At 38.8% G+C, this 13,187-nt stretch overlaps 1 protein-coding gene across 3 annotated transcripts in view; it reads right to left on the bottom strand.

The window, feature by feature from the left end:
* Positions 1–4,363: 4,363 nt before the first annotated feature.
* LOC134541098 (kinesin-like protein KIF19) overlaps positions 4,364–13,187 on the bottom strand; it is a 33,011-nt gene continuing 24,187 nt past the window's right edge. For 2 of the 3 annotated variants that reach the window (XM_063384260.1, XM_063384261.1), the window contains exons 12-18: positions 12,276–12,376; positions 11,539–11,603; positions 10,722–10,814; positions 8,815–8,964; positions 7,111–7,182; positions 6,241–6,301; positions 4,364–4,503 (exon numbers count right to left, since the gene is read on the bottom strand). In XM_063384260.1, coding sequence (XP_063240330.1) covers positions 4,474–4,503; positions 6,241–6,301; positions 7,111–7,182; positions 8,815–8,964; positions 10,722–10,814; positions 11,539–11,603; positions 12,276–12,376 — 572 coding nt within the window. In that variant the 3' untranslated portion in view covers positions 4,364–4,473. The remainder of the gene's footprint in view (positions 4,504–6,240; positions 6,302–7,110; positions 7,183–8,814; positions 8,965–10,721; positions 10,815–11,538; positions 11,604–12,275; positions 12,377–13,187) is intronic. The other variant, XM_063384262.1, reaches the window with a different exon arrangement.

The raw sequence follows: 13,187 nt of genomic DNA, 5'->3' as shown, positions 1-13,187 counted from the left end.
GTCCAAAAGCTTACATCAAGTCATGCACTCCCATTGCACAAATCTTTCAAAGATAATACGTCGTAGGCCTTGTCAGCAACAACCAATAATTCTTGTGGAAAAACAATATCCACCAGATTACTCAGTTAAAACTTTTCCCCGTAATTTTTCCAAGAGCGCTGTTTACAAATTGCTCATTGTCCACGTAAATTTGCAGGTCCTGAGTACACTCATTTTGAAAACGAACGATGCGATATTCCAACCCTTCCGGACCTGCTTTGAATGACAATTTTCTCAACCGACCAGCTTCACAGCTTCTAAATTATTTTACTTCAATAAATAAAAATATGTTCAAACCATAATTGAAAGGATTTTTTTTCTTTACCGTGCATGACTTTAAAAAAAAAACTTTCGCTGAAAGATATCTATCCCCTTGATCACCACTTAAAAAAACACCATATTTATCATTTTAATTTAATAAATAATGCCAAATCCCACCGATGTTTTTATAAGACTATAACTTTCTTACAAAAATATTAAACAACTCTAAGATAAAAAAAATATCTAGGAAAAAACTTTGAAACTCCCTAGCTGCAACCTTAAACGACAACTTATTTTACTTTAATGAACAAAACGAAGTTGAATTGAAATATGCACGGGAGAATTTTTTATCACAGAAATATTGAACAAAACTAAAAACTGAATACAGTCAGTATTGCGAATTATTTTAAACCCGAGACCACATTCTAAAAGACCACAAACAAAGCAACCAAAACCAATTTTTTTAAATAAAAAAAAATATGTTCCAACGAAGTGTTCAGAAGATTATAATTTTATTTTAGAAAAAAATTAAAGCTTATCTGAAAAACAAAATAATTTCAGCGAAACTAATCTCTCAACCTCCCCTGACGATCTCACACGACCGCTTACCGAATAAGTGCAGCTCTTTTTGAACCAGGATGTCTTCAGCTATTTCCAACTCATCATTTCCTTTAACTTTTCAAAAAGGATAATTTTACAGCGATTAATTTAAAGTATATATTTGTTTTTAAAAAAGATGGAACAGCTCAGAAACAATAACTAGCGACAAAAAAGAGGATGATATTATTCATGCTAAAAATATAATTGAAACTTATAATGATACATAATAAGAGCAATGAGAAACATATAATACACCTATTCAATATTCACAAACACAATACAATCCAGAAAGTTGGGGAAAAAATAAATGGATTAAGGTTTAATAGAGAGGAGGATATCTATACCTAATATTAAAATAAAATGGCAACAGTTCAGAAAACATAATCACCCTTGCAATTGTATAAATTCGCACCCCATTGCTCCTTGAATAAACTAAGACCATTTACAAACGATGAGATCAGATGATAATGTATGTAAAGGATATATTTCTCAAACAGTTCAGGAAACATTCATAAATCCATCGGATGGAACCCTAACCCTCACCGCTGCAATACCCATTTGAAAATATTACCATAAATTTAGAGGAATATTGTTTCTAAAAAAATAATACTGCAACAGAGAACAGAATAATTATAGTTGTGAATAACTTGAGTCTATCCCCATTTAAAAAAACCATATAAGACCATTAACAAAATTTTAAAATAACAAATATACATATGTTTTTAAGAAATATACGTAACGAGAGAACATATCTAGAATCAGAATAAACCCACCCATGTGGATTCAACACCCACCTCCCCAGAAAATAATTTCATAAAACAGAACGTACATCTGTCTTTAAAATATTGACACAGTCAAGGCGCTAGGATTTCAGCAACAAAATTCACAGGAGTACCACATACATATATATGACTTGGAAAACAAAAGTTTGAAATATGTTGCGAAACTTCCGTCACCTTAAGAAAACCAATCCCGTAGCAACGATGGTTTCAGCAGGTGGCACTATTGTACAACTATATTTAGAATAGTTACGAAAACAAACGTTTTTTGTAATATCGAAACCAACCCAAACTGCTTTTCTTTTGGCAAACCAGTTAGTAAATCATAATTATTGAAGTTAGAACTATCTTCAACAAACTTGTAGTTGTAACAGTTAAGGAAACACAAACATTCCAGCAAAAAAAGTTTTTTTCCCTGTTCACTTTCAGAGTCCACGTGACCTTCAAACGGCGCCAGGTAAAAAAAGTGAAGCGATGGACAGGGGTCCGTTCTATCGCGGATATGCTGGTTAGTGTCGCATTTCAACAGAAAGTATATTTCACAAAATTTCATGGATATATCTCTTATTCGTCCAGTCTGAAGCCTGGTTCATCATTCATTCGTTTATTAGGGCTGTGTTACAAGACGGACGTGTTTGCCTTATAAAATCTAAGTGTGTTTCGTAATGGCAATAGTCTATGTCTTGGGTGTTTGTGTGCCGAATTTAACTTTCTTTCGCCATTGCTATTTGAGGCACTTTCTGCCAGCGTGCCTTTATAGTCATAGCTTTTTTTTTGTATAGCTTTGGCACTCGTAGTTTTTGACGATCATGATTTTCTGTAATTTGCGAATTTGCTGTCGTCTGCGACACGCCTGTGCTTCGGGAGGTAATGTCAAATCTTATTAATAACTTTAATTTATTTCTCTGTAGCTTGCGCATCTTAAAGTTTGGTACGCGCTTTTTTCAGAATGGCTGCGTGTAGCTCGACAAGTTCGCCTGTCAGTTATTATTATTATTTAATTTTTTGATATTTAGTAAGGCTGCTGCTAGTGTAGGATATCCTAATGTATGTGCTGTCGAACTAGACATCAGACGTAACAGTGAATTCTGTGGAAGGAATTTAGTCATGGAAAAAATAACAGCACAGCAGAACACAGTGCGCTAACAACGATGAGACAGCAGACAGACAACAACAATGTACAACACAACGAACAGAAAAACACAACAACGAAGGTAAACAGGTAGTGTGAACAACACAACGACGACAGCAAAGACGAACACAGCAGGGTTTGCTATGACAAAACAGTTACGAACGAGATCACACGGAGTCAAAGACAAATGGGCTTGAAAATAAAAACGTAATTGAAACGCCGGAATAACAGGCAGAACAGGATAACAGGCAGCACCACAAATGCCTCAGAAGCGAGAGAAGACAGCTTAAGATAACCAGGCACGCGACGAAGACGAGATACGGAACAGCTCTTGACGCGCAGAGATATGTCAACTTCATGAGATCCATTCATTTTCCGCTGAAAATTCATTTTCGACTACAAAAATTCTTGGTTCCGCAAATTCTATTTTCTTCCTAACAAACTATTTGTTTATTTCCACAGAGAAAGAAGTTTTGTGATTCATAAAGCCAAACTATCAAGCTAAGAGGATGTCAAAACATATCATGCATTAATTTTTACGCACTCTTGCTGCAAGGTTAATGAACGCCGGTATAATGTGTATATTGTTACATGCATATATTTTATGCGTATTTTAGTGTAATTTGTAAATTCTTTGCTCAAAAGAAGGCCTTATTTGACATGACAGCCATGATTGGAACGGAAGTATCAGTAAGCTAAATTTATATATATATATATATATATATATATATATATATATATATATATATATATATATATATATATATATATATATATATATATATATATATATATATATGGTAAATTTCAGGTATCTTTTTTATTATTAATCCTCATTTCATACTCTTTAACATGAATGAGAACTCTGCTACTATTTTTTTTGATAGTTTTGGATTTATTTTATTTATATAGCAGAGGCATGGCAGAGTGGTTATTGAGAGCAGAGGTGAGTGGCATTTTGGTAACAGAAGGGGATATTTTATTTACTTAGCAATTAGTTTTCCATGAAATGGTTTATATAGGGAGCTAAGGCTTAGACAGGAAACGAAGGACGCCATATTGGTTTCAAAAATTTTCAAGCCATTACAATTTTCTACATTAATATTTAAATGTTGTCTTCATCAAGGTAAAGATAACACATTAAGACTTTAACATAGTGTTTTTTAGTAGCATGATTGCAGTTCTACGCATCCCCAATAAGAAATTCAACACAAATAGTCAATGGTTTCAAAGGGCAATATATATGTCAAAGCTAGACACTATTTACTTCAGGAATTTCACTCAAATATGTTATGTTTAGGCATCTCGTAAAGGTAGTCATCGACATTTTGGTTGTTATACGCCCTGCTGAGCACACCTTCACATTATTTTGCAAATGCACACTCAGAATTTTGCAGAGAAGGCCAGCTTGAGTATTAATGACACATAACACTGAAACCAAGATGGTGTACTTCGTTTTCAAATTCTTTCCTTTAGAGAGGAACCTGATTCTCAGGCATGATGCAATTTTTTTTTTTTTAATTGTACAGAAATGAAATAAACAAAGACAAGATTTAGAAAAATACATTTATAAGACACGAGTTTAAGACGGCACTAATTTAGACAACAATGGCGACAACACAGCTTCATACGACATATCCGGCCGAGGAATCACGCCTTTCCTCACTGGCGCCATCTGCTTCTGGTTCTTGCCTGCGAACAAGCCGAGCACAGTCATCAAGTTAATAATTCAAAATGTACTTTACCTTTTTTTTTAAATTAATAGTTCTGTACGAACAACAGCTACCACCACATTAGTGGGATATAACACAACTACTATTCATCGTGTAGTAAGAATGACAAAAATCCTACAGATGTAAGTCTCTTGGACAGCGAAGTCATTAAATACGATGAGGGGCTAAGGTCATAAAGAGGAATTAAGGGCCTGGGGGCATTATCAAGTTTCATTCCCATTTCTTCATGTAAAATTAAAAAAAAAAAAAAAAAACACATTTTTAGACAAGACTGCAAGCTTTACCATAAGTGTGACTGTGCATACTGGGTAACTTAATTTAATTTCCTATGAATTATAATCTTAATATACTTGAAATTTTGTCCAACTGTCAGGGTACACTCATGCCTTAAATAATATCTCTAAATATCGCCCTTCCCCCAAATCAGTGTGCTCAGGCCCCAGGTATTTAACACCCTCTGTCCCTTTCATCAAATAGCCGCGTGAGGAGGTGATTAAGCCACAATGTTGTTCAACATGCTAGGTTTGGGGCATCTGCCCCGTTATGGGCTAGAATTGTCACCGATAGGTAAGAGCTCCCAGGTGCCACTGGGAAATGGATACACAACTTCATCTGGACCTGGAGGCTGAAGCTACCTATCCCAGCACTGTTGCCACCAATCACCTCTTAACTCATTCGGCTGACCTGTGGCTGACTCAGAGGAGTCCCCATCTTAAGAGTATCACACAGTGCTTATCCAAGTCCCCCACGTCTCTGGGACTCCTCAGGCAACCCGGGAGAGCCCGTGATTGGCCGAGGTGCATCCAGCTTCCACCAGCTTACCAGGTTAGTACAGTGGCGGATCCAGAGTTTCATCTCGGAGGGGGCACTCCAGGATTTCAGAATAGCCAGAGAAAAAAATGTCTTAAAATTACTAAATTTTGTATTTAATCTACTCACACTACACATAACATCCAACCACCAGATTTTATTATTCTACAAGAAATTCATTAATTATATTAAAATATTTTATTGGTTTCAGAAACAATCATTTTTGTGGGCAATATTAATGTAGCAGACAACTGGTTAGGGAGGGGGGGGGCAATTGCCCCTGGGGCCCCCCCTTGGAACCGCCAATGGGTTAGTAGCAGAGCTGTGTACGAGGGAGTAATGTTGGTGAAGCTCTGGCAGGTTGGATGGGTCGTGGGGGAACGGGAGGTCACTCCGAGGAAACCCAAACTCCTGGCTACGTGCACCACATTAACCATGCCGGGAATCGAACCCTGAACAGTCTCTGGTTCCTACAAACATTATTTTTATCCAGTTCAGCACTATGACATCAACACAGGCAAACCATGGGCTTGGGGTGACACTAGAATAATATTTTTAACATAAATAATGGAATATTAAATCATTTAGCTAAAAAAAATTTTTCACTTATATTAAAAATTTAAAGCAATGAGGGTTTATTTTTAGAAGAAAAAAAAATTGTATAGCTATCAAAAAATGTTTTGCCAAAGGCCCTGTCACACTGTAAAATTCTCGTATCAAACTACATTTGATAGTAAGTTTGGAGGATACCTAAATAAAGTTTTAACTGATAACCTCGAATATGATTTAAAACTTTTACGCTATCAAAGTCCATTTTTGGAAAGAGCTAGCGCGAACGTTATGTCCCGTGTCGTGGCACAGCACATAGGTTATGTTGTGAGCTCACCTTCCGTCCTTCTGCCTTCAGAGACAAGTTGTCGTCGCTAGAGGTCCTCTCCAGCTGCATGCTGTGGCAAAGCAAGGCAACTCCGTCACTCGAGGCAACACATCATCTGCCCCAATTGCAAACAAACAGCAGCGCACTTGGACTCGGCCCCAGCAGGGCCGTAGCCAGGATTTTGTGGAGTAAGCCCTCTGTATTACGAATTTTAAAAGAAAATTGACTGTCGTGCTAAAATCTCAGGGCACAGTAGATTTTTACAACTCCAACATTTACACACAGAAATTTGCACAATCAATATGCTTGAGAAAAGAAAATAAAAATAAAAAATAATGTTGGTTGATTATTGTTTTTAATATTTTCTTTTAAAGTCAATTGTTTTAAAATTTCGTTTCGAAACACACAGCAGTGTTCACATGAAATACATACTTACAGTAAGACGTGTATGAAACAGCATTAGATATTGAATACTTGGAAATACAATTCCGGCCACCCCTGTGTATAAGGTGTGTCGGGCTATAATGTGAGGAAATACATTATTATAAACTACTTAGGTTACCCAACCCCTAAGTTTCTATCATTTATTTATTCTCTTACAATATTGTGGCCTTGTATGCACATGATGTATGCGTCTTTCAAAGGTTCCGAAACACTTCCCTTCAAAAATGGAAGGTGGTAACATAAGAAGTTCGAAAGCTGGGCGATACTTGCGTTGCCTGCTGCGTAGTCTATAAATTGGGATTTGAAAATGTCGTTATTGAACATTCGGGTCTTGCGTTTCTCGTGTGTATTGTAATCCCAGTGTTAACCTCTGAGCCAACAGTGCAGGCACCCGACATACACCCTCGTGAGTTACTGCGGTGCAGTGGTACCAACCTGCTCCTGGGCTCCGGCCGCGGCAGCCTGGTCACGTGGTCTCCCCTCTGGAAGCTCGATACGCTACCACGGCTGCCAACCGGGGAATAGCAGAACACACGGGTAAGGGTTTCTCTACCACATGGTTGTGCACACAGGCTTAAGGTTCGTCCTCACATGCTAGGTCGGTTATATATGGAGACCGGAAAAATTCGCGAGTTCAATGACCTGTAGGATACACTCCATGATCCTCTATGCACGCGGGAAAATTACACCTTCTCATTGGCTACTGACTCGTGACACCTGTTAACTGGGACGCTAGTGATTCGATACTTCTTTTGTTTAAGGTTCTTAATTGGCCAAGTGTCATTCAGGTAAACTGTGGCCCAATCACTGATGCAGTAAAAAGGCAAAAATTTTTGGATTCTAGTCTATCACAAACTGAATCCACGAATTTTTCCGGTCTCTTGTTATATATCTTATGGGTTTTTTAAAATTCAAGAGAAATATCATGACGTAATATTTCCAGAAATAGCTCTTGAATATTAGTAATGGCAATAAAATGAAATAACCTAAACGATGCGTGAGGTGAAGCTCACATGTTGCCTTTTGGGACGGGGGAGGACTCCAAAATTACAGCGAGCTTCACTGGGAGAGACTGCACACCCTCACTTCCTCTTTGGCAACCATCTTGGTCGTCATAGCAGTAACAAACTTTGGGTTTATGAGGTACACATTTTTGGGAAATTACATTATAAATAAAAATTACCTAAGATAATTTATGTGATTTCCCAAAAATGTGTACCTTGTAAACTCAGACTTTGTTACCGCTATGACGACCAAGAAAGCCAGAGTGAGATTGCAGAGTTTGATAAGGACATGTTTGCGACATGGCCTTAGAACCTTCAGAACTGACCAGCTTGACGTAGGTTTAGAACTCATTTTAGTTTTGTACCTTTTATGAATGTTCCACCGGTAACCTGGGTTGAATTTCATCACACCATTTATTTTTTTTGTGTGAATAAAAGGCCTGTTGAGTTGGTCACAGCTACCAGCAAAAAAACAAACCCTAGAGCAAGAGGATCAAATCCAAAGTTTGTTAGCTTAAAATGATAATTTAAATACTTGATGTCTATTTGCTTAGCAAGTAGAGATTTAAGCCATGAAAAAATTAACTACATGATTTTGTGATAAAAAAAATTCCATGTACTATACAAATAAGTAGGAGATGCAGTATTTCTAGAACACCACGCCACAAAATATGCGGCTTCCAAAATAAAGTGACTTCATTTCACTGGTTTGTTTGCCTGGTAATAGCTCAAGCATTAGGTACTTCTTACAATCAATTTAGCTATGTAGCTATGTTAGTAATATATTATGAAAGCTGCTATCTAGCGGGTGGGCCCAGAACTACTACAGTCTCGGCGATCAGAGTGTCTCCCCCACGTGTCTAACCTCTGCGCTCGAGAAGCCTACGATGTACATTCTGTATTGCACAGACCCGAACAAGCCCGAGTATCTACCTTCGGCCAGCTACGGGATATTTTTTTTTTATTACTTTACAAAATTGTGGATGGGTGGTTGTGTTAGGTTGGTATAGCTACATTAAAAATACTGTCAAAATCATTTTAATGGTCGTTTAGGAATTGGCCGAAGGTAGATACTCGGGCTTGTTCGGGTCTGTGCAATACGGAACGTACGTCGTGGGCTTCCCCCGGCGCTCACCTGTCGGGGGCGAGACGCAGCGAGTGCCGCCTGGCGGCCAGAGCGGGGAACTCCACGGCCGCTGGCGTCAGCGCGGGGCCGCGCCCGTGCTGCGCTCTGTCCGCCACCACCGGGGGCAGAGGTGACCAGCTCCGCTCAGAGTCCCCGGGGCTGCAACACGCCAGGGGCTAGGGTGTGTACTACATGTACCAACATACCAGCATGTATCAGCTGTGCAATTATGGAAGGTTAAATTGGAGAAATATGTCAACTCGTATCGTTACATTTGCATTATGAAGTTTCGTTTTAGTTCTTTTAATACATATATCGTGGGCTTAGTGGAAAAAGTCGGTATGTCAAATTTCTGGAAAAAAGACTGTTAGCAAGTTTTGCTTGCCTAGAATAGCGTTATAATGGACTTGCCGAAATAAAGCTAGAAGAAAACGTCCACAATCATTCATTATTTGGACTTCCAAACGTTTTCTTGGCAAAGATATTGCCCTTACAACTTCATCTGTGAAGTTAACTCATTTTCACAAAAAAAAAGTGAACTTACCAACTTTTTCCACTAAGCCAACGATATATAAACATATAGACCAGTGATAACACGATCTAATTTTCTTCCGAACAGCTTAACTCCAGTCGTTAATAAGAGCAGGCTGGAACAGCTGATACAAATACAAACATCCGCCATACTGGTTTATGAAAATCATAAAAAAAAAGGTCTGAGGGGTGGGGGAGGATTGACGTCTGATTGCTAATTAATCAATTTGTATCCTTTCCTAATCTCTGGCTGGCACTTACACCCACCATCTTGGATTTTTTGAAGCTGAACTTCCTTACATCCAGCAGATCAAGACGAGTTGGTTGCTCATTGAAGGTAACGGAAAGTAAATGCTCCGGAGTAGGGCGATCAATGGTTTTGGTTCGCCATGTTTGTCACGATCGAGAACCTCCAAGTGTTAACCTCCAAAGTAGGTTTCTGAAGTTTTAAAGCTTCACTCCTAATATCTATTGCTGGCTTGCACCCAAGAGTTTTTTTTTTAAATCTTCTGCAGCTTGTGCAAAAATGTATTATCTATTTCATAGTATGACTTGAATAAACACAGGACCCAACTTTAAGATTCCAGTTGAAGTAAACATTCGTAGCCCAGTGATGGTACGTGGTGGCAAAGTGAAAATTCGAGAAGAGCACGTCAAAATTTATAAAAAAATTGGTTGTCTGTAAAGTCGGTTTACGGACGATAGTTTAACGTGACAACGTCATAACAAAACATTGCTGAAATGATTGCATACTATTATGAATAAAATTGAATCATTTTTATTGAATTATCACTATTTTGTATGGATACAAAGAAGGAGTTAAATGAAATCTACAATTTAATTGATAAATTTACTTTTATTTGCACTCATTAATTCAAATATGTTTATTACTTTAACGAAGAGATCATTTCAACTATAACTTTTATACATGTTTGCTGTTTAACTTCTTCCAATCTGTGTTATTCCGTTAAGGATAGGACGATGATAGGAAAAGTAGGAAACGAATGGGAGTGTTTCAAGTTTAATGTGCCTCGAAAAAGTCAAATCGATGGTTGTTCCAATTGAGTGGAAGAGAGATAGATGCGGCGCAAGCGTACAAAGAGTGTAACGGGAAACAGCGTAACGGGACAATGTGCACAAAGGGACACTTTTTTGTGCGTGCAGCCGACGTTCATCGATTTATTAGACGTCACGTCAAAAATACCAATTTTCAAAACTCCCGGACCACTTTCCAGGTTAAACCCCCTTATGAGCACCAGATGACTGGACTACCACCACCACTGCAGCAGACGTGCGGTGGGAACACTCGGTGGTGTGTGGTGAGTAGCGGGGTGTGAACCACAGGTGCCACACATGCTGCTGGGTGTGGCTGAGGGGCCCCTCACCTGCTAGGCGTGCTGAGGCTGACGTCACTGTCGGTGCGGTTGAGGCGACCCCCTCCGGTCAGCCGGAGCGACCGCTGGAACATCTGCTCCTCTCTGCAACACTAGCACTGATTAGGGCAGATTTAAATAAAATTACTCCTCAAACGAACCCTGGTTTGACAATTTCTCATAACAAATTACCTACATATCGATAATTACAATTTTCAGCTTATACGTCTGTGAAGTACTGCAGCACTGCTTCTTCACGTTCAACAACATATATTTTCCCCTTTCCCCATCCAAAAATATCATTACACAGTACTCAGGCATCTCAAGCCCTTCCACGACTATCTTGAGCATTTAAAGTCAATTCCATATTAGAAGAAAAATATTCAAAGATTTTATTACAATGTATAGTGACGCGATCCTAACTGAAAATTTGATTGCAGAACTGACCTGAGAATAATTTATCAGGAAAGAATATCCAAAAATCGTAGAATAAATACGCAATACAATTGTCGAAATTTAAAATACATTTTGGGCTGATAATGTTGTTAGAGAGATTAAATTTTTCGTATTTTTGGGGGGAGGGCCTCCACAAAAGTGAACAGCCGGGCGTCTCGATGTCCAGCGCCGTTGCTAGTTGAGATGTTACAACCACGTCACTTCATTTAGCTTGATTTCTGATTTTTTTGCACCATTTTTGTCCAATATTTTTTTGTACTGCAGTGTTTGTAATTGCACATGGTTGGAAAATATTATTGAGGATTTTTAACATAAGTATCTTTTACGTACATCTGTTAAAAAAAAAATGTTTTTACGTTATCTTGATACTCACTGATGGCTTATGGGTGGCAGTTTGTCTTTGTTGCTTTCAGCGGTGTTACTGCTGTACGGGGACAACTGCAACAGTGAACACAAATATATGTTAGCCAACAAGGTCCAGAGTGTCTGCAAATATCAGATCAACCAATTCCAAGACTTTTTTATAATGACTGATAAGATTGTCACATCACAGGGACATTTTACACATAACAAGCAAAATTAAACATGGCAAAATATATATGTACGATTTAAGGCCCACACAAACGATCAGTCCGAACTGTCTGTTTGGACTCATGAGTCGGAACTAAACAGTCGGAACTGCAGTGTGTGGGAACTGCGTCTTGCCAGTCCAAACTACCAGTCCAAACTGCCAGTACAAACAAGCCGATTATGTTAAAAAGATAAAGCCTTTTCACAGATGATTTAAGTAAATAGTCTCAAAATATTTACATTTAATGTTTGACATTAATTTGATGTAAGGCATTTAAAAAAAAACGCAAGTTAATGTAAGACTGGTGGAAATGTTTCATGACTTACAGCACAGTCACAATTTCGTTAGGTACTATTTTGTGATATTTGCGACCTGTAGGCACCCTGATACAAATTATTATCGCATTTATTTTTAATAAGAGCAGGATGGTCATTGAATGACGTTCCTTTCTTTTGGTAGCCGATTTCAGGTTTACACGGCAGCAAGGTAGGGCACACGGATGTAAAAAAGGGAAGTTCAGGGTTGTTGTTCTCGCCTACCTGCGCGGTGGGAGAGAGGCCTGTGTAGGCGGTGGCTTGCAGCTCCGTCTGGTACAGCCTGTACAGCTGCTGGAGGTCCGGCGTCACTGCGACCGAGCCTTCTGCGGCAACAACACATGTCCACTCCACGTCAGCTACCAACACCAGCCGTCGGCTGTGACCTACAGCAAACGGGAAGCCTTCAGTTAACAGACGAGAGAGCCACACCCGAAGTTCCCCGAAGTTCAAGCTCGCTTTTTCCCCCCCCGTTCTATCTCATTGTATAAACCGGTGTGGCATGAAATTTTGCGGTCGATTAGGATAGGTTAGCTACATTATAAATACTTAAAACATTGTGGATGGTTGGTTATATTAGGTGTAAGTATAGCTACATTAAAAATACTGTAAAATCATTTACGGGTTGCTTAGCAAATAACTTTTTAATATGTAGCTATCCAGCGCTAGGAAACCATTTACATGATTTCACAGTATCTTTAATGTAGCTATCCTAACCAAATCAACCGTCCACAATGTTTTAAAGTATTTATAATGTAGCTAACCTAACCTTTTACAATGAACAAAAAAAAAAAAAACCGAAGATGCACGATCGGGCATTTGGCTCTCTCGTCTGTGAAAAGAAGGCTTCCCATCGGCTGTGACCTATAACAAATTCACTAGAGACTGATACCGGACAGCTCTACACTAACAACTCAGGCAAGGGTGTCGAAAATTCCCTAGCGGCAAGTGCTCGAAACAACTGTCTCAGGATTTTTCATTATTTGGCTAAGTCGCGCTTGGCTTGGACTGCATCTATTCATGTTGACAGCTTCTGGCCCACGGTCAGCCGGGGTGTGCTACGAGAACTGTAGCCCAGTGTGTGTCAGGTGTTGTCTGGAGTACATTAATTTTTATATCACTCCATTATTGTTTTAG

Source organism: Bacillus rossius, chromosome 18 (genome assembly GCF_032445375.1).
Source record: "Bacillus rossius redtenbacheri isolate Brsri chromosome 18, Brsri_v3, whole genome shotgun sequence".
Classification (NCBI taxonomy): Eukaryota; Metazoa; Arthropoda; class Insecta; order Phasmatodea; family Bacillidae; genus Bacillus; species Bacillus rossius.
Note: the sequence above shows the minus strand (reverse complement) of the source record. Positions and strands in the feature narration are given on the sequence as shown.